The sequence below is a fragment of the Erpetoichthys calabaricus genome, chromosome 4 (genome assembly GCF_900747795.2).
Source record: "Erpetoichthys calabaricus chromosome 4, fErpCal1.3, whole genome shotgun sequence".
NCBI lineage: Eukaryota > Metazoa > Chordata > Cladistia > Polypteriformes > Polypteridae > Erpetoichthys > Erpetoichthys calabaricus.
In genome coordinates this window covers 18,543,403-18,564,356 of record NC_041397.2, presented here as the reverse complement: position 1 = coordinate 18,564,356, position 20,954 = coordinate 18,543,403, and the positions used below count along the sequence as shown (strand labels likewise).

At 39.5% G+C, this 20,954-nt stretch overlaps 1 protein-coding gene across 5 annotated transcripts in view; it reads right to left on the bottom strand.

The window, feature by feature from the left end:
• Positions 1-20,954, bottom strand: part of robo2 (roundabout, axon guidance receptor, homolog 2 (Drosophila)) — an 837,757-nt gene that overhangs the window by 97,682 nt on the left and 719,121 nt on the right. For 4 of the 5 annotated variants that reach the window (XM_051926308.1, XM_051926309.1, XM_051926310.1 and 1 more), the window contains 3 exons: positions 12,089-12,216; positions 11,330-11,611; positions 6,716-6,841 (listed from right to left, as the gene is read on the bottom strand). In XM_051926308.1, coding sequence (XP_051782268.1) covers positions 6,716-6,841; positions 11,330-11,611; positions 12,089-12,216 — 536 coding nt within the window. The remainder of the gene's footprint in view (positions 1-6,715; positions 6,842-11,329; positions 11,612-12,088; positions 12,217-20,954) is intronic. The other variant, XM_051926311.1, reaches the window with a different exon arrangement.

Sequence of the window (20,954 nt, the reverse complement as noted above, 5' to 3'; positions counted from 1 at the left end):
TTGTGACACTCAAAAAAGGGTTTTGGCTTTGGTTGAATCGTCCTTATCCACGTGCTGTTATTCCAAAGATTCCATATTGATACAGCTGAGCAGTAATCCAGCATCATAAAAATTAACATTGTTAACTTCATCCGCCAAAGACCCACTAAAGGCAGAAGGGTGTATATCGTGAGGTGGTGGCAGAATTGACTTTCTAACGCCTCCCGAGATTGAAGCAATTCTATTAACATCGTTTTCTTAAGTAAAATCCTGTTTGTATGAAATTCATGCAGAAAATAAAGATTAGCTCATTGTTTTGTGTAATATAAAATCAAAGCCCCAATTCCGTGATGAGTAAATTAGCAGTAATGTTGAAAATAGTCTCATTTTAGATGAGCTGTTAGAGAACAAGGATCACTTCTTTAATTACAGGTTTATTAAAGAATTCACACGTTGTATTTTAAGATTCTCTAGTTTTAACACTTGAATGTTACCACAAGCAAAATCTGCAGCACTTAAGTTAACATTTTAGCTTTTCAAAGTTTGGTTTCTTCTAAACAAAACAAAGTAAAAGTTTCAAGTTTCTTTTTTAAAAAATTTAGTTAATTATTAGCCTCCTGGCAGAATTATACATGCAGAATTACATCTTGCCTGACGAAGGGGCCTGAGTTGCCTCGAAAGCTTGCATATTATCATCTTTTTCGTTAGCCAATAAAAGGTGTCATTTTGCTTGACTTCTCACTACATTCATAATGGCTAACACGGTACAACATCCTAGTACTAAAAGCAGAATTATAAATGTAGAATTATGAATTATAAATATAGCTATTCTGTAAGTGATTGCTTTGAATAGTGTGGCTTTTGCAACGACAACTTTGAGTAATTTGCCTGAACTTAACTGTAGCCTGTAACCCTTGTTTGTCTACCCTCATTGTTTTCTTTTGTTGAGTACAGAATCATCGCCTGATTGAGTCACAGAGAAGGAGCAAGTAATAAGAATTATGACAGGGAAAGGACCAATTGAAACATACTTTGCCAGTAAGGGGGGGGGAGTCTATTTTTCACTTCCGTTTGTGTCTACAATGTTTTTGGAAAAGCAGACTTACAGCAGGATGGATAAAGAAGAAGAGGAAGACAGCATACCTTAAAACGGCTACGGTGCAGTTTTTCAGGATTATTTGGATCTTTTGGAAAGAAGCTAACCTGCATGATCTCTACCGGTAGAGCAAACTGTTTTCAATTCTTTATAATTTGGAGGGATACCATCACACTGCCTAGACTTCTCCATTTTTCCAGTCAAACGCTTTTCAAATGACTCTGCAATATCTATGGACATACTGGACTTTTTCCTATTCGATTTACACCGTAAGATGTGTTTGTTTTTTGATGGAATGCTGTACTTTGTGAAATCAGTTCATATGTGTTAAGTAAAGGGGAGAGCATCAATCAGTGGGTATTTGTTGTGTATTGTGCCTTTTTTAATTTTCATTGTTGCAACTCACATATATAGTATTGATTCCTTTTGTTAAAATGTGTGGTATGCTATGTGCATTGTGAGGTCAGTAGAGGAGTAGCATTGGTCGTCCATTCTCCTTATTATTTATTTTTATTTACAATCGTATTGTCTGACACTATAATAAAAGGCAGTGTAATGAAATGCATTATAATAATTAATTTTATTTATATAGCACTTTTCCCATGCACCAGTCAAATGCCACATGATAGTCTGATAGCGGCCATGGGACATCGTATCTTTGATTGTGGGGGAAACAAATAGTTCTGAGCAGAATCAACCACAGTACAAACTGCTCTTATCACTGCTCTTGTGAAAAGAATGGAGATAAATGCCATCACCTCAGAGATTAAGAGGCAAGTTCATTGTACCACATACACTGAATAATAAAAAAAGCGCTAACTTTTGCAAGTAGCTAAAATTTACACTGGGTGTTACAGACTCAAAGTAAATATGTTTTTATTATATTATAGTAATAATAACAGAAACTCACTAGTCAACATGTGGAGCGCCCAGACTCAAACCCGGAGCCTCTTGGCTATAAGGCAGCAGCTCTTACCTCTGCACCATCCAAGAATACATATCAACTTTCTGTCGATTGACATTTGAGCTTGGGTTTTTAACTCATTGACAGCAGCATGTAAATCGAGTGATTTTTTTTCTTTGGTTATATTCTTGAAAAAAAGTGCACGTGTTTATCTGATATTTGTACTAAAGTCTTCACACATTATACACTTCACATCATTATTAGTATAACATGGAAAAAGTTTCTGTTTTAGGTATGTTTAAGCATTTCTTGCCTCCCATTTCCTGTCATCCTACATTTACCCAGATCGTTGTGGACACTGAATACTCATGGTTAATTCATATAATGCATGTATTCCAAATAACTATATATTATTTACCCTATACAACTGCAGGCACCTCATACCCAGATAAACACACTTGAGCTCTGAGCTGAGAATTTTGTGACTGATTTCAGCTCCTTCGGGTTTGATGGGATAGCAGGCTACTTGCTGCTTATGCTGATCGACACATTTGCAAAACTAAATACACCGATGAGGAGAGGTGTGAAGGAATTTAAGGTGGCGCCCAGGATTACAAGTTTTTTCGTAGGCTACAGGGATTCTAGTGTTAATAAATCTGGAACACTGTTGTTCAACTTGTAATTCTGCTATGTAACTTTCGTTTAGGATGTATACACTAATTTATGAATAATAAAATAAAAGCAGTACTTGTTCTAGCAAATACATGGTTAATTCACATAACTGCACTAGCGTTGTGAAACACAATATTTTTGGGTGAGATTCCCCAGGTTAAAGTTCAGGCCAATTCAGTTTTAATCAGGTAATAAATTGACCAATTAAAGGACACAGCAAATAAAATTTTAATCAAACAAGCAGTCGATCAATTGGTGCTTGTTTACTCTAACAGACTTTCATAACAGTCTGTAAGCCAAAACTATGCTACAATGCCGCTTATATTACAATCGGAATCATACCTCGCATCTACAAATTGCACAGTGCCTTTAAAAAGACCAGTCAGTTATTTACTTTTTTATATTTGCACATTGACATTACAAAGTTTTTTTTGTTAATCAGTATCAAAAACTCCAAATTAAATCCACTGTGATTCAATGCTGTACAATAAGAAAATCTAAACACGTCAAAGATGGGTGAATACTTTTTACAAGCACTGTATCTGCTATTTTGTTAATTTCCTTATCAGGTTGGAAGGTGCTTTAGCCAGTCTACAGGACAGTACACAGGGCAGGGATCAGCCATAGATAAGGTGTCAACGTGTTGCATGGCACTGTCATGCACACACCTGCACGCATTCGCACAGGGACCAATGTAGAGAAGACAATCAAGCATTTTGCAAACTGGAATATATCAAGAAAACTCACATAGAAGTTTGGAAAGCATGCAAAACTGTTTGCAGACATTGGCTGGGTCCAAAACAGAACATGGACCTAGAGAATTGCAAGGCAGCAGTTCACCACGGTGTTATCTTTTTAAGGTCACAATTAGCCAATTCATTGACAAATGAAGGAGATAAAGAGTAAATTAGGTTGAAATTAAGCTAAAACTCAGCAAAGCATTTTTTATAAGGAATGCCCAGGCAGACCAAGAAGGCAGCAGAAGCCTAAGAAAACGTCTGTGAGAAATAGGAACTTGAAAGCAGAAGAAGGACTTGGGTTTGCAGTAACCTTACCTTCATCCAGCAAGGGTGTGAAATCTACATGGCAAGGGTGGTGTACTGTTGGCGCAGGGTGGCAGCAGTTTTGAGAGAGAGAATGAAATCAGGAGATGACACAGAGAGATCAAAATTAAAGCAGGGGTCATAAATGGGAAGCCTAATATTAAATAATAAAAAAGATCATCATAAGCTAAAAAGGGAACACATAACCAAAGGTGGAAAAAAAAAAGAAAAAAGTGAGATGTAATTTGTGGTCTGAGGGCAGAAAAACTTCTAGCCAGCAACTCACAAACTAACAAAAAGGAAAATGCTAAAGGTTATTTATTCAGGAATCCAAATCTCAGATGACCAAGAAGCAGGAGATGCTAAACTTTATGCTGTTGTGATAATAACGTCACGCTTCACACACTGCCAGTCATCAAGTCTAGCAACAGTCGACAATTAAACTATTCCAGAATACCGGCGCCCATAAGGAAAACAAAACACCACTGTGGGAGAACATGAATTATATTTAACACTGGTCAAAATACATGGAAACAAAAAGTAAATATTAAAATATAAATCAATTTACAAGCCTGATCATGATGATCGGAATGTCTATAAAGAACCCAAACCATATTACTTTTAATAATAGACACAGATTTGGCTTAATTTAGGAGGATTGAACTAATGAGTGTAACTCTACATGCCTATCTTTAAGTTACAGATAGTGGCTGTAAGAATAACACGATGATGTTTCTGTACAGGGTTGCTGGTCTCACACACTCTGTGACAGCTGAGCAATACACGAAGACCTTGGTATAGAAAGACTCCTTTTCTAGATTAAGAGGACCCAATTCAAGTGGTTTGGACCTATGGTTAGAATATCCCTCTGAGGATCCCATGGTAGATGACCTAGGAAAAACCTTCTAGGAGAAGGACTTTATATGTCTCAAGTGTACTGGTAAAGCCTGAGTCTTCTCCAAGAATGGTTGGGAGATGCTATGACTTGATCAACCCAGCATACTTCTATAAATGATGATAAAGATTCTTGAGGTGTATAGTCTAGGAGAAGACTAATGAGTAGACCCAAGACAAGTTGGAAGGATATTTTATATGTCTCGAGTGTACGGGTAGAGCCAGGGCCTTATCCAAGAATGGCTGGGAGATGCTATGGAGGTCTGGTCAACCTAGCTTATTTTGCTGCTACAAATGATGATGACAAAGATTCTTGAGTTCTATGAAATACTATGGGCTTCAAAAAGAAAGAAGATCCCTGAATTTGCATGGGCAGTGGAGTCACTTGCACCATTACCATTGTCACACACTTGTGAGTAGGAGGAAGCTGTATGGACTAAGTAAAGGTTAGGTTGGCAGGGTACACTAAACCTGTTGTCCCTACAGACCAAACACAGGAAAACCTGCCTGATTCAACCTTGATGTGGTACCCAGAAACTTCCGGTTCTGCAGTGTCACTTCTGGTCATGGCCTTTAAAGCTGACATTTTCTGAACATTAAATCAGTTATTGCTTGGACTCCAACCACTGCACATGAGTGCTATTTCAAATCCCAATTGCAGCCAGGGACAATATATGGGTGGCTGCCCCAAACCATTTTGTGTGTGTCGAGGCTATTCATTTCACGCCATACAAACACGAGGAGGGACCCAAATATTCCAGGAATCGGTCAATAGTGTGGGAATAGGGTGTAGTTATCGATCATACCACTAGGTATCATATGGCTACTTTCTGATTATTCAGTTAGTTGAGTGGCCTCATGCTGAGCTGATCGAGGGCATATTTTTGGTGTTTATTGTACAATCACGCACGTGACTGGGGCAATTTTATTTCCAAGTTGCAAGGGCAAATTTTCAAAAGTCAATTATGATCAACTTGATCATAAACATTTCTTCCCTATGGACAGAACGTTTAATCAGGGGCATTACATTGAAGAGCAGAGCAGTCTACAGAGAGGCGTGAGGAACAAAATGTCTGGAGAAGCGTCACACCCAAAACTGGATTTAGAGCCAGGATAACACACCTGCACACACTGTGTTGTCTGTTTTTGATCAAAAACAAAGTGGTTGCTGCTCTGCACCCCTTGTATTTGTCAGATCTCACTCTCCGTGACTTCTGTTTGTTGCCAAAATTAAAACTGAGACTGAGGGGAAGAAGATTTGCTACTGTGGAAGAAATCCTGGAAAAAAATGCAGGAGGTTCTAGACATAGTAACAAGGAAGAGTACAGGAAGCATTCCCAGAAATGGAATGGAAGAAGTGCATTGTGGCTCAAGGAGAGTATTTGATGGTGACTAAAAAGGAATTGATGCAAGGATTATAAATTTTTCTTAACAATTCCAGGAATTTTTAGGTTCCCTTCTCACATTTAATCAGCAGAATCAAAAACACACAGCATAAGGATGATATGACTACCTTTCCAATGAAGGAATGTTAGAGGCAGTGGGTGAGTTGTTTTGCAGGGAGCATGTTTTACATTGTATATTCACCCCATATTACTCTCCTTTATTGTACATTATTTATTCTGGAAAATGAACAGTGTGGGAACTGAGAGAGAAAGGGAGACAGATGAAGGAGAGAGTGATTTGTTGCACTCGTTGGGCAAGAAGACACGTTATCCCAACCAGACAAACAATTAGCTTGAAATCCATGTCTACATAACATCTTTTTCCTTCTGCAGTTAATTCCTGACAGATTACTGAACATGCCTTCATTAACATCACTTAAGTGGAAACTTTAATTGCATCCCAAATAAATTTTACAAAGCAGAGCTTTGTGATGTACAGATGGTTAAAGTTCTCTTCTTTTCTTTTCCATATTTGTCACAGTCATCATTCACTTTCCAACCAGAGATTTCTTTTTTTGAGAGCATATGTTTTTTGGGTTAGCCAAAAGAATATCTGGAGGTTAAAACTGGCTTCAGTTTCGATGTAAGGATTATTAGTTGGATGGTGCATGCAAAAATAAAGCTGGCTGCATACAAAAGCTGCTGAAAGAACAGTTTTATGGGTTCAGTCTGTGAAACCAACCTGAGAGGCTGCCACTCCTTTCTGAGCTGTTGTGAGAGCTCGTGGTGCTGAAATCTTGTGACTGGTTGTGTGGCATTCTATTAGACAGTCCCTCAGCCAGGCGGTAGTCAGGAATGAAAAGGAGTGCTACAGGTTAAAGGGTAAAAATCACAGTGGCATCAGGTGAGTCGCTCCTAGCCCAAGCACATGCACAGCATGCAGTTAGCAGAAAGCCGAGGCTGTGAAAAATCATGTGTCAGAACCCAACTCTTTCACCCAAAAACCTGCAAGAATAAATGCTGCAAAAAGGAGTCAATGACAGAAGACAAGAATGAAAATATAAGGACATTACAATGTACAACAGGCAATGTGACGTACTGCTACTTTGATGAAGTGTGCTATCATTAAAAGATCTATCTATCTATCTATCTATCTATCTATCTATCTATCTATCTATCTATCTATCTATCTATCTATCTATCTATCTATCTATCTATACAGTATGCTTCAGCCAAGCATACATACATTTTCCAAACTGGCTTCATCATTGAGAAGGGTCCTGAGTAGCCTAAAACTATCACAGAAGCATCGGAATCAAGGTGGAACCCAAGCTCAAGTTGGATCCCAGTGGTACTGGGGGGCACAGGCATACATGCACACACACCCTAAGCAAAGCTCCCACCCGTTAATTAATTATTAGATCTGCATAATCCAGTACTTAGGAGCAGGACGTGTAGTCTATAGTAGCATCTTTGGGTACAATCAACACCATTTTTGTCATAGGGCACACTCATATGCATCTGCATAGACATTTGCATGGGGTACATGTCAATAACATTAATTATGTGGGATATGGGTGGAAACTGGATTTTCCAGAGAAAATTAATGTGGATGAATGGAGGATGCTCAAACTCCCTGAAGTCAGTAGCAGGGAAAGGAAATCAAATGTAGGTCTCAAGAGCTGTGAAGCAATAGCACTAACTACTGTGCTTCTGTGCCCCTATATAATATAATCAAACCACACCATACATGTATATATATATACTGTATAGTGAGTGCCATTGAGTATAGAAGGGAATCCTGGCTGGACAACATCAAGAACTCCTACCAAGATGGAAGGTACCATAGGATGGGTGATCAGAAGCCAGAGGCCAGGAGCAGTTTCCCCATGAGTTAGGTGGTAGGGAACCATTGGAGGTGTCCCAGCTTAGACACGTTCAGGTAGACATGGTAACTGTAGTCCAGAGTTCCAGCCCTGTCAGGGTCCCTGGCTTTCATGAGGGGGCACTGTCCATGAGGACTCCCCTGGTTCTCAAAGCCTCAAATCATACCCGGTCACTGGAAGCCGTTCCGGGTCTAGCTTAAAAGGAGCCCACTGCCTTATCTTGACAAGTCAGATTTGGGCAACACTCAACTAGAGGTGGAAGGAGATGGAAGAATTTTATTGATTTTGTTTGTTTATTGGTTGTGTCCATTGTAAGAGTGTTTGGTGGATTAAAAATCCCACGATTGTATTGGGCATGATTGGGTTTGGAGACTGATGTCACCCCCTAATGGTTACTTTTCACACACACGCACACACATATACAAACATATATATCCATCCATCCATCCATTTTGCAACCCACTGAATCCGAACACAGGGTCACGGAGGTCTGCTGGAGCCAATCCCAGCCAATACAGGGCACAAGGCAGGAACCAATCCCGGGCAGGGTGCCAACCCACCGCAGGACACACACAAACACACCCCCACACCAAGCACACAGGAGGTTAGGAGGTTTAGCCATGCAGACATAGGGAAAACGGGCAATGACTGGGCATGGGTTTTGGGATCTAGGATGCTGCATCTGTGAGGTACCAGTCCTTTGCTGAGCAGACACATGCACACTTGCTCACACCAGGCCAATTTAGAATCCAATTTAGAGATGCCATTTAACCTAAAATGTACTGTATATATTCTGGATATGGGAAAAATACAAAAATTACATGCAGATACAGGGAGAAAGCTCAAACTTTATATAGATGGTTCCTGGCCAGACGTGAAGCAGTAGTGCTAAACACTAAAATATCACAATATAACATAACATAACAAAAGGGAAAAAATGAAACACAATAAAAAGAAACATACAAACAATAACCTTTTGAAATTAAGAGAAACATAATACAACATTCTCAGACCCTATTAATCTAATGCAAGGTCCCTGGGGATTAAAGAAGGTCTTGTAAGCAATCAGGCAGGATCTATCTCTGGACAGTGTCCAGTTCATCCCTGTATCTATTCACACACACAAACATTTCACAATCATTTTTCCAATGTGGAATCACCAATTAACTTAACACATATTTCTTTGTAAATGTGGTTAATAAAATAAAATAAAACTGCAGTGGAGGGACACCCCTTCTAGGAATGGTTCTTGCTTTGCATCCACAGGGTTTAAAAGACATAACATTTCTCTGTACTTCATCTGCATCATAGGGAGCTAAAGCCTGTCTCTGGTAGCATCAGGAACAAGGCAGGAAACCATTCTGCTCATCACAGAGCACAACTGTACATACACTCACACCTATTTATACCTAGCCAAATGGGGGCTTCCAGTTTGCATGGCACATGAACCATCCAGATTTGGGAGGAAAATTCACATGTAAGTAGATACAACATACAAATTCCACAAAAACAGTAATTGGGTAAGGATTCAAACTCAAACTACTAAAGCTTTGACCAGTAGCAATAACCATTGTACCACAGTGCTTTTGTTTAAGGGTATTTGTCGAACTAAATGGCAGCAACACAGCTGGTGTCCATACATTTCTTTTGGACCCATTTCTTACTACCGTTCAGATTCTTATACACACACCTACTGTACGTAGAGGTGGTGCTGAACAATAAGGTGGGCCATGTGTGATAGAGATAGTTCAGCTGACATCATCAGTAAATTCTTACAGGCAGTCCTGGAACAAAGAAAGGTAGAATCTTTGTCCTTAGATTATGATGTGGGGAGCTGGTTCTAAGGGCCTTTGTAATCCAGAAGTTGCAGGTTTGGGTCTGATCGCTGGCAGTTACCAGAGTGCAATCTGGGATGATTTCACAGGAGAACATAGTGGAATAGTCGGCAGGATTTACATTGTGGAAGGGTGAAGTGTAGAAGTGGTGCTGTCCAGTAAGGTGGGGGTTGATGGAGAGAGCTCAGCTGACATCATCAGAAAATGCTCCACTTTGCATTGGTTACAGGCTGTCCTTGCATAAACAGCAAGGGGAGTGTTTTTATATTTTAAATTTCACGCTATAGGGAACTGCTGCTGAGGACCACTGTAATCCAGACATTGCAGGTTCATGACTAACCTCTGGCAGTTACTGGAGTGTAAAATGCACAACCTGGGGTTGATCATGGTCTGATTCCACAACATTGCATTGTGGACAGGTGGAGTGTAGAGGAGGTGCTCCGCAATAAGATGGGAACTGAGAAAAAGATAGAGAGAGCACTCGGCTGATGTCACTAAGAAGCACAATGCTTTGCATTGCTAATGGACAGTTTCTGCATAAAGAGCTGGGGGAGCTCTCCTTTTATCTCACACTATAGAGGGTTGCTTCTGAAGGTCTTTGTTATCCAGATGTTCCAGGTTTGCAGCCAACCAGTGCCAGATACCAGTGGAAAATGTGCAACCTAAGATGTATTGCAGTATGATTCTACAACGATGCAAAACTATATATATAATCTATATATATATATATATATATAGTGTGTCATGCATCTGCACCTGAGGATCACCTTAAGATAAGATGTCACTAACCATCTTTTCTCTTCCATCTGCAATACTGAGAAGAACCTATGTGCCTGATCCTGTCTTTGGGGCCCAGAGAAGACTCCACTCCTCCCAGTGGGGACCCAATCAAAAGGGGCATAGCCAAAGCACTGCATCTCATTCTGACCATATACCCAAGACTGGAAGAAGCCCCTGAGCAACCTGAAGCAGAAGATTCTAATTTATTTAAAATTATACCCATTGCTCTGTATGATTTTTATTATTACGAAAGGCCGGACTGGCTGACTTTTCTCTCAGTGGCGAGCCGGAACACTTTTGTGTTTTTGTCATTAAATGGGGTCACCCTGCTGGCATCCCCACTTTTACTGTGGGCTATTCAATGTACAAACAGGATTATGATGGCAGATCCTATCCTAACACTAGGGGACATGAGAAGACAGAAACCATCCTTTGATAGGGCGTCAATCCATTACAGATAATATGCATAAATACATACGTACATTCAAACATACATACACATACATACTTGAAGCCACTTAATCCAATGTTGGGCCATGTTTGGTCAGAATCTACCCCAATAGCTTTAGGTGCAAGGTAGGAATCAATCCTCTCAGGCTACCAGTTCATCACAGATAATATAATATAATATAATATAATATAATATAATATAATATAATATAATATAATATAATATAATATAATATAATATAATATAATATATGAGAGCAGCATTACATTGTCAGGCAAACACAAAGAGCAGTTTTTAGGTGAAAGGGTGAGGCTAATATTACTTTAGTAAACAGGAGCATTTACAGTATGTGTGTTTGACATAAATGTGTGAAACTTACTAGCAGGATGCATAGCTTCACTTACTGTTGTTGCAAGAGTTCTTATCCGGCAGAGAGTATCCCAGTCCAGTCATATCTTGCTTGGTTTGTATTGACGTTTTCCACTGAGGATCAGGGAGGTCAACAGCAAGTTCATGGATGCTATTTGAGTGCAGGATCTGTGTGGTAGCATAGGGGGTGGCTTGTGAAATCTGTCCAGGGCTGTTGTAGCTTGTTTTAGTAGTAAAGTCGATACTGCTGTAGATGGCTCCATCTGAGAGCATGGTTCCAGTTTTATCCCCTTGGCCTGGCACTGGTGGCAGCACATCTGTGATAAGCATAGGGGAATGAAGCAAATCAGTGATGCAGAGGAAGCTTAGACTATCAAGGTTTTCAGATGAAAAATAAATGTGTCATTCTGCATGTGTGCATTTCAGCTGAGACAAGGTCCACGAGCCAATGAAGGGAAAATGATGTACAACCATCGCTTAGCTTTCAGCATCTGTGACAGGACTTATGCTTGTCCTTCACGTCTCACTGCCTAAAACCATCTTTTTTCTCTTGGCTATACCTTTGACTGCAAACATAAAGCATAGGATATTTTAGCATAGAAACGTGTTTATCATTATTCATAATATGAAACCAAATCAAAAATATTCAGAAGTGTTCATGATTATATCTATATATGAATTTCAACTAAGAATGAGACAAAGTGTCACTGTCATTCTAACTTTAGCGATGCTATTATTTTTATTGCTTCGGCATTAATATCATATTAGAAACAAGTCATTAATCAATCGCTTACCTCCACGGCTAAAGTTTCCAAGGTCATTTGGACCACCGGAGCCACTGTTGACCGGAAGACTAGAAGTGGGCCAAGAGTCTGCCAACCAGGGATAGCCAGGTTCGCCAGCATTTAGCAAGCCTGGACGGCTGAAAGAAAAAAAAAATCAAAAGAAACCTTCTGTTAGAAAACGTATAAGGATCACCTTGTCTGCTAGGAACAGGTTTGGCTGCTACCTTGCGGGAATTCAGAAAAAAAAAAAATCCCTTCAGGCAGAAGCACTCACTAGTTGACACCCTGTTACCAGTTTGCTAAAAATCTCAGTGTTTCTGTTTAACAGTCAGCTAAGGTATGCGATAACAAAGGGCAGTGTTCAATGTAGCGTGTCTTAAATATGGTGCATTTCAAAGTAATTAGTCCATCTTGCCATATTATGAAGCACTTCAAAGATGGCCATCCTTTTAACACAGACAGAGATGGTGCGATGTGATGCGAGGGTATGTGTAAAAATCACCAAATTTAAAAGGTGTGCTGTGATGTGTGCTGTCATAAATAATAACTCCTTTACCGAACACAAAAGAAATTCAAACGTCATGGTGAGGAATGAATATTGCAATACAAATTGCCAGTTTCAAGATACAGTAGGTACTGTTTTGCTCGTTTTCCTTTAATAACCTTTGTAGCATTTGTGTGATATTATTGGACCCATCTGAGCTTTTACAGCTAATTACAATTAAAGAAATACAAGGGTTAAATTTGAGAAAATTGTAATGCAGTTAGTTCATAAGATAGAGTGTCCTCAAACTAAATAGTATTCAAATCACAACTCCATGGTAATCGATTGGATTTCAATGATAAACGTTACACCATGAATGCAAATGAACACTATCATCGTGATATGGGACAGACAAGCTCAGAGCCCCAAACTAGAGTTTGATGATAAACTGCCTCCTCAGGGGAACAATCATTCAAAGTCACAGTTCTGTATCAGTTGTTTCCTCCGCTGCAGTCTGCATTTCAAACAGCACCTGTCAGCTGCAGGCTGTTGTGGTGCTTACTAAAAGATCTGCCTGTTGTCTCAACAATGCTCAGGAAAGGCATACAGTATATATATATATATATATATATATATATATATATATATATATATATATATATATATATATATATGGCAATAGATAATAAATTGCAATAACATTACATGGGATTTTAGTCCCAGTACCACTTACTACTTTATCGCATGGTGCAATCCAACACCAGATCAATTAACTTAACCTGTACATCTTCCAGATATACTAGGGAACTGAATTACCACCGAAAAAACAATTTATACACAACGTGAACAAGTAACGTTCATAGTAACAGGGGTTGTGCCCAGCACACTAGATTCTTCACTTCTATACTGCCTGAATGACATTGAGCCATTCCATTTTATAAACTAATAGATAGATAGATAGATAGATAGATAGATAGATAGATAGATAGATAGATAGATAGATAGATAGATAGATAGATAGATAGATAGATAGATAGATAGATAGATACTTTATTAATCCCAATGGGAATCCCTTCTGCATGTACATTGTCACACTCATGTGCCTAGGGAGGGCTCTACAAAGGTAAGGACAACAGGATCAGAGCATATACTGGTGCGGTTGGTGAATCCTTCTGCTCTGTTTCCCCATGGACTAGAAGACGAGGATCTATGATGTCACTTCCTCATTGGCCTCGGAAGTTTTCTTCGTGCCTTGCTTGATATTGCAGAGGACTAAAGACCGGACGTCGGTATTCAGTCAAATCTTCAACTGAACAGGACTGGGTTCCTCCTTCAGAAGCACTTTGTTTCTATTAAAAGATAATGTATCACAGACTGCAATGATACTGACTTCTTTGGTTCTCGTTTGTAGTCTGTGACACTTTCAATTGTGTGAATTAATTAGGATGACCCTGGAGGTATCCCAATCTACTATATTGTCCCTATTTTCTCCTTAAAACATATATTATGGTACCAATTCCTCTTTTTTGACCTTGTTTGTTGTTTGTGATACTTTTGATTATGTACATTAAATGCAGTTACTGTGGAGGTAAACCAATTTACTATCTTGTCCCTGTTTTGCCCTTACTGTATAATGGATAGTGTAACACCACTCCCCATCTCCCTCACTCACTATGGATATCAAGATCATATAAATTCTGAATCTGCATGTACTATGTCACACACATGCGCCTAGGGAGCATCTTCAGGGCTCTACAGAGGTAAGGTTAACAGGGTCGAAATGTAGGGTGGTGCAGTTGCTGAATCCTTCTGCTCTGTTTCCCCGTAGACTAGAAAACAAGGGTCTAGGATATCACTTCTTCCTTGGCCTCGAAAGTTTTCTTTGTGCCTTGCTTGATATTGAAGAGGACTAAAGACTGGAAGATACCGTTCAGTATCGAATCCACAACTGAACATGACAGAGCTCTACCTTCAGAAGCTCTTTATTTCCATTAAAGGATAAGGATAAGTGCTTTACAGTAATCCCTCCTCCATCGCGGGGGTTGCGTTCCAGAGCCACCCGCGAAATAAGAAAATCCGCGAAGTAGAAACCATATGTTTATATGGTTATTTTTATATTGTCATGCTTGGGTCACAGATTTGCGGAGAAACACAGGAGGCTGTAGAGAGACAGGAATGTTATTCAAACACTGCAAACAAACATTTGTCTCATTTTCAAAAGTTTAAACTGTGCTCCATGACAAGACAGAGATGACAGTTCCATCTCACAATTAAAAGAATGCAAACATATCTTCCTCTTCAAAGGAGTGCGTGTCAGGAGCACAGAATGTCACATAGATAGAGAAAACAATCTCTAGCAAACAAATCAATAGGGCTGTTTGGCTTTTAAGTATGCAAAGCACCGCGGCACAAAGCTGTTGAAGGCGGCAGCTCACACCCCCTCCGTCAGGAGCAGAGAGAGAGAGAGAGAGAGACAGAGAGAGACAGAGTTTGTTTTTCAGTCAAAAATCAATACGTGCCCTTCGAGCTTTTAAGTATGCGAAGCACCGTGCAGCATGTCGTTTCAGGAAGCAGCTGCACAAAAGATAGCAACGTGAAGATAATCTTTCAGCATTTTTAGTCGAGCGTCCGTATCGTCTAGGTGTGCGAACAGCCCCCCTGCTCAATCCCCCTACGTCAGGATCAGAGAAACTCAGCGCAAGAGAGACAGAAAGTAAGCCGGGTAGCTTCTCAGCCATCTGCCAATAGCGTCCCTTGTATGAAATCAACTGGGCAAACCAACTGAGGAAGCATGTACCAGAAATTAAAAGACCCATTGTCCGCAGAAATCTGCGAACCAGCAAAAAATCCGCGATATATATTTAAATATGTTTACATATAAAATCCGCGATGGAGTGAAGCCGCGAAAGGCAAAGCGCGATATAGCGAGGGATTAATGTATTTCCTTTAAAGGGTAATGTATCACAGACTGCGATGGTACTAACTTCTCTTTTTTGACATTGCTTTTCATTTGTGATTCTTTTGATTGTGTACATAAATGTGGTTACTGTGGAAGTAAAGCAATCTACTATCTTATTCCTATTTTGTCCTTACAACATATGGTATATTGGATATTGTAACACCACTGCCCATCTCCCTCACTCAATATGGATATCAAGATCATATGAATTAAGTTTCAATTTGCGCACAGTTTTGCAATACCAATGCTACAACTTCTTTTGTAGGCAATTTCACACTCACAAAATGCAAAACTTACTAAAAAGAGTTTTCTGAAGGTTGTATATTTTTTGGAGGGGTATAAACTAATATATATTATTCCCTAAATCCTTGTTTACAATTCAATGTTCACCTGTGTTCTTTTCTACAGTTGCACCAGTAAAATCACCGACTTGAATTACTGCGGAGGAGTGTACTATTTTTTATAATATAAAATGCTCCATTTTTTCCTCACAAAGACATACTAAAATGCAGCATCATTCACAATACTGAGTTTTCTCCTCAAAATAAATCTCACTACACAAGTAGCTGTCCCTCATCCCATTACCTAGCAACCACCCATCCCTATGTCTTGATTTCTGTACAAAATTCTGAGGATGTGCACTCGCCAAGTGGAGCTTTAAGTTCCTTTTCTGTCTCTGTTGCATCTTTAGGATAGTGATTACCAAGATTGTCATCAGAATTGACAAAGTTGAGGAACATACTGCCGAAACACATCTGGCAGCTTAACTAAACATCTACATGTGTCAGAAAATGAGTCCAGTGATTTTTTTTTTCATTCGAGTTTAATAATTTAAATACTAAATGATAGTCAAACACATGTAAATTCTTCCAGAAAGGACTAAACATCTGTCTTCTTGTGCCAATAATATGCATTTCCCAGAAAGCCAAACAGAATTTGTTTCACAAACACAGAGTTGGCAAAGTTGGCTATCAATATCACTCAACATCTCTTGTTTATTGTGTACTTCTACTTCATGAAGTAAATCATTACATTACTTATGAGCACCCCGAATTAGGGTAGCTTAGACTAATTCTTTCTTTTTTTAATCACATTCATCCATTTTCTGAAGCACCTTATTTTGGGTTTTAGGGATCCCATGGCCTAACCTGAAAGCAAAAGATGCCAAATAGAAAGCAACCCTGGAAGGATATCAGAGCTGTAGATATGAAAATAAGCATTTGACCGAGGATCCCTTGGCATGTGCTGTAGGAGGTGCTGCAGGAATATGAGGGCCACTTCTTTAGAACATTAGAACACTCTAGATGAGAACAGGCCATTCAGCCCAACAAAGCTCACCAGTTCTGTCCACTTGTTTCTTCCAAAAAACATCAAGTCGAGTTTTGAAAGTACCTAAAGTCTTACTGTCTACCACACTACTTTACTTTACTTGGTAGCTTATTCCAAGTGTCTATCGTTCTCTGTGTAAAGAAAAACTTGTAAAATGTCTTTGTGAAATTTACCATTAACAAGTTTCCAACTGTGTCCCCATACTCTTGATGAACTCATTTTAAAGTCACAGTCTCGATCCACTGTACTAATTCTCTTCATAATGTTAAACACTTCAATCATGTCACCTCTCCATCTTCTTTTGCTTAAACTGTAAATGCTCAGCTCTTTTAATCTTTCCTCATAATTCAACCCCTGTAGCCCTGGAATCAACCTAGTTGCTCTTCTCTGGACCTTTTCTAGTGCTGCTATGTCATTTTTGTAGATTGGAGACCAAAACTGCACACAGTACCCTAGATGAGGCCTCACCAGTGTATTATAAAGGTTGAGCAGAACCTCCTTTGACTTGTACTCCACACATGAAGGCGCTATATAACCTGACATTCTGTTTGCCTTCTTAATGGCTTCTGCACACTGTCGGGAATTCAATAGCTTAGAGTCCATGATGACTCCTAAATCCTTCTCATAAGGTGTACTCTCGATTTTCTGACTGCCCATTGTGTATTCAAACCTAAAATTTTTACTCCCAATGTGTAATACTTTACATTTACTAACATTAAATTTCATCTGCCACAACTCTGCCCAAGCCTGTATGCTGTCCAAGTCCTCCTGTAATTGTATAACGGATTCCAAATTATCTGCTAATCCACCTATCTTGGTATCATCAGCAAACTTAACCAGCTTGTTCTTTATATTCCTATCTAAATCATTTATATATATTAATAATAGCAGCAGCCTTAGTAGTGACCCCTGTGGAACACCACTATTAACATCGGCCAATTCTGATGAGGTTCCTCGCACCATCACTCTGTACTTCCTGTGTATGAGCCAATTCTGCACCCATCTAAAAACATCACCCTGAAGTCCCACGTCTAAGTGCTATTTGTTCCCTGTATGAATGTAGCTGGGTCTGAATACTTGACATTAAGTTGGATTTGTTCACTGTGGCCATTGGAGTCTGTCAAGGCTGTGTCTTGTCACCACTCCTGTTTGTGGTTTCCATGAACAGGATATCAGGGTGATGCTAAGGATGTGAGGGTGTCCAGTTGAGGAGGCTGCTTTATGCAGATGGTGTTGTCCTCATTTGACTCCAACACGCACTCAAGTGATTTACTATCAAGTGTGAAGCGAATGGGATGAAGTTCAGCACCTCTAAGTTTGAGGTCATGGTTATCTTGTAAAAACAAAAGTAGATTGCTCTGCTCAGATAAAACGGGGAACAAGTGCCCTTAGTGGAGAAGTTCAAGTACCTCAAGATCTTGTACACGAGTGACGGAAAAAGGTAACGTAGGATCGACAAACAGATGGGAGCGGCAGCAAAGATGTTCTGAAGGTGCTGTACTGGTCCATGGTGGTGAACTAGGAGCCGAATCTAAAGATAACTGATCTACATCTCTGTTCTCTCTTATGACCATAAGCTGTGGGCAATGACGGAAAGCATAAGAATGCGAGTACAAGCGGTAGAAATGAGATTTCCTCATAGGGAAGCTGGGCAGACACCATGAGTTAGGGTAAGATAGGGTGAGATAGGGGTTTAGGCACGTCATAACAAGGCGGCCTGGGCAGCTCCTTCTAGGGCTTTTCCAGGGACATACCACTGGACATTGACCCTGTGGTAGACCCAGGACATCCTGGAGAGATTATAGCTCTTGGTTGACTTAAGAATGTCTGGAAATTCTCCAGGAAGACCTGGAATCTGTATCTGCAGATAGGGAAGTCTAGGCTCGCCTGCTTGACCTGCTGCCACCACAACCCTCACTATGAAAAGCGGTTTTAGAAGATGAGACGAGACAGTTAATATATTATTACCAGTAACGGCACACTGCATGATAACGTGCAGTGAATACACTTGACTTATAGTTCTCATCCTCTTTCTCTGTACGTTTATCATTTGTTTGCTCAGAGGTTGATGCACTTGCTGCTTCGTGAGCAGCTCTTCTTTTCTCCACCCAAGCGGCCCGCTTCTTCTCTTCATTCATCTGCATCTTTTTGCATTAAAACTGATTAAGTCAGTGTTTGTGTTGCAATTACTAAGCACGATTTTTTTCTTAATTTTTCACTTAAACTGGCACTTAAGTCTTCAATCTGCTTCAATAATGATTTAAGATATGAAGAGGTAGGGGAAGTGACGGCGAAGGTGGTAGGGATGAGAATGGCACCCATATGCATGCGCCGCACAATGGCTCTCGAGAGTTGATTCTACAATAAAATAAAATTAAATTAAAAAAGTAATAAGAATCATCACCCCGAAAGTGTATAGTAAACGTTACGTAGTACATGTGTACCAAATTTCAGGTCAAACGGTTTGTGAGCTACAGGTGATTTAAAATCATGGACAGACTAACAGACAGCCACGGTAGCGTATTATATAAGAAGATAAGCTTATCAATGTTTAGAGTGGGATCGTAGCAGTATAGTTAGCTCAAAGCTTCATTCCTGGGCTGTATGTGTGCAGTTTATATGTTCTCCCCATGTCTGTGCAATTTCTTCACGTCTTCTATTTTCCTCTCTCATCCAAAAGATATGAAGTCTAAAATAATTGTGTGGAAAAAGTGAATGGTGTATGGTGATGGGCTCCAGCTCTCTGTGATCCTTTAATGGACTCACAAAGTGAATGGACGGATGACTTATTGCTGTTGAGTTAACTGAGCTTTGGAAACTAAAATGAAAAAAGTGAAGCAAACACTATTTTTGTACAAGACCCACATTGCACCTAGCTTTAACATGTTGAAAACTGTCAGAATGATATGTCACACGTTTACTTTAATTGCAGCAGCTTTATAAGAAACCCCTTAAGGGTCGCTGCAACAGCAAGGTTTTGGAGTAGTGCTTATTAAGCAGATATACTGTCGACTAACTTTGAAACCATTACACCTCATACTTGCGTTCCCTAGATTATTAGAAACAGAAAGTCAAATGTCACTGTGCCGTCAAAACCGCAATCTCGATATTTGCCAAGTTAAGCTCTTTCTTCACCTGAACATCTAGACATGCAATTAAAACACTGGAAATTCTGGAAGACTTGCAAGAACTTTTTTTTGGTTTGGAGAATAAAGCTGCCATGAAGGACTTGCACATTAAGTAGAATTTGAAGCATGTCTGAACATGAATTTACATTTTAAATTTAGATTCATTGCTGCCTTCTGTCAGCCTGTAGTTCCTTAGAGGTAAATGAATTTCCATGGTAACTGTAACTATAAGATTCATTGGCTTGCCCAGAAAATCTACTAGCACTCATTAGACCTAATCTCCTTTTGCTAAAATATTGATTAGCTGAGAGATAGGAAGTTATTACTGGGCCCTAATTACAATCTCCATATTGGCAAAGGGAAAACAGATGAGGATGTATGTGCCTCTTATCAGATTTTATCAATTTCAATTGAGTAGCCAAAGTTGTGGGATTCAGGCCTATCAATCCACAGCCTATTCATCTTCCATGAATCATTTATTTTGTGATCGATTAAGTGTAATTATTCCGTCAGAGCAATTTGGCTGCAACCAATGAGAAGTCGTAAACAGCAGCAACTTCATTTACTATTGTCTAATTAATGCATTAAACATTGCTTGTAACAAATGAACACATTTCCTTTGATATTTGTGACTAATTTTGGCCTATGCATAAGAGAGACATAAAACATCTGGGGCTGATTTTTTTGTTTCATTTTCCCTGACAGGTTAAGAATGGTCAAAAGAGGATTGCTCTTCACAGTTCATGTGGAAGCATTTATTTAAAAAGCTTGCTTAGTATTTTTAACAGATATTCAGGTTTTTTTTTTAAATAGCAGGCCACCCACTGACATGCCAAGAATGCTTCACACATTTACAAATGTAACATGGTTAAGTTAGTCAATACTAACCAAATGGTGCTATTGTGTTATGTTGATGGCTGCTAATCAGGAGTAGGAGGTTTGTAAATAGGAAACAGGACAACCCTTAAGGGGTTG